Genomic DNA, 1414 nt, shown 5'->3' with positions numbered 1-1414 from the left:
TCTCGGTTCGATGAAAGTATAAACTGTAGAATTCAAAATATGTTGATTATAGAAACGATGTGCCATACAATATATATACATTATTACATAATAATGTGTGTGAGTTTATATATATTCTAATAGTGGAGTCGTATGAGCATGGACGTAATGGCAGAATTTGTAAATATTTGCAAGTACAACTTTTCATCGTAAGAATCCCTACTGTACACGTTAATAGAGACACATGGTTGTGGTCTTTATGGAATAATTATGGTTAACGAGCTTATTAAACATGTCGTCAGTGATCTCCTATATATATACTCTTCTCTTTCTCTTTAATAAAACAGTCCTCCTGCTTAAATTCTAACGAAATAATTTCAGGAATTAAGAAGATATAAAGTTTGGAGGGAGGTGATCAAGGAGAATCAAGAAGAGTCATGACTACTTTATCAAAGATGATATGTGTGTTGATCATTCTTTTCTTATGCATATCCTTTCGATATTCACTTCATGGTTTGTATCTCTCTCCCTCTCTTCTTTAAAATCTTATAAAGCATATTACCTATACCTTGACAGTGATCACTAGATTCACTACAACTCGAAAGCACGTACAAGTTAAAATTCTAATATGCTAATTTCATGTACACTAATTCATTTACAACTTTTTTTGTACACTCACTTCTCTTTTTATTTTATAAAAAATATTTTATAAAAGAAAGCTTCTACAAACTACTCTCTCCGTTTCAATTTAGTTATCGTTTTGGGTTCATGCACACAGATTATGAAAATATTTAATTTTGTATATTTTCAAAATAAAAACATCATTACCTATACACTTAACCATATTTCAACCAATAGAAAAATAAACAAAAGAATTTTACTAATAAATTTTTCATTGAAATCATAAAACGACACTTATTTTGAAACGAAATTTTTTCTCTACAACGACAATTAATCTGAAACGGAGGGAGTATTAATTAAAGCACGCAATTTTTCGGTTAAAAACTATGCATGTATGATAAAGATGAGAATGGCTAAAGGTTTATGCATTACTGTTTAAGGTACGTGTTATATGCTAACTCATCTTTTTTCTAGTCAAAAAATTACTTCAAGATTTACTTTACTCTTTGTTTGCATGCATAGTGGTCACATGATGCATGCATGAGATCACCCTTTTATAGGCCTGGGACGGATCGGATATCCGGGCAATTTTAAGGTATCCGGATCCGGATCCTTATCCGGCGGATCCATAATTTTACTATCCTTATCCGGATCCGGGGTTCTCGGATATCCGGGTGTCGGATATCCTCCTAAAAATTGTAATATCCGGCGGATATCCGGATCCGGATTTGGATCCTTAAAATAAATAAAAAATAATATTAATATATATATATATATATATAAAATATTAACAATAATTTAAAATATATATATA

General features: G+C 30.7%; 1 protein-coding gene across 1 annotated transcript in view; it reads left to right on the top strand.

Moving 5' to 3' along the window:
• The first annotated feature begins 360 nt into the window (after positions 1-360).
• Positions 361-1414, top strand: part of LOC106326564 (root meristem growth factor 3) — a 2500-nt gene continuing 1446 nt past the window's right edge. Inside the window, exon 1 of the mRNA XM_013764510.1 lies at positions 361-492. Within this exon, the coding sequence (XP_013619964.1) occupies positions 417-492 (76 nt within the window). The 5' untranslated portion in view covers positions 361-416. The remainder of the gene's footprint in view (positions 493-1414) is intronic.

Source organism: Brassica oleracea, chromosome C2, assembly GCF_000695525.1.
Source record: "Brassica oleracea var. oleracea cultivar TO1000 chromosome C2, BOL, whole genome shotgun sequence".
Lineage (NCBI taxonomy): Eukaryota > Viridiplantae > Streptophyta > Magnoliopsida > Brassicales > Brassicaceae > Brassica > Brassica oleracea.
Note: the sequence above shows the minus strand (reverse complement) of the source record. Positions and strands in the feature narration are given on the sequence as shown.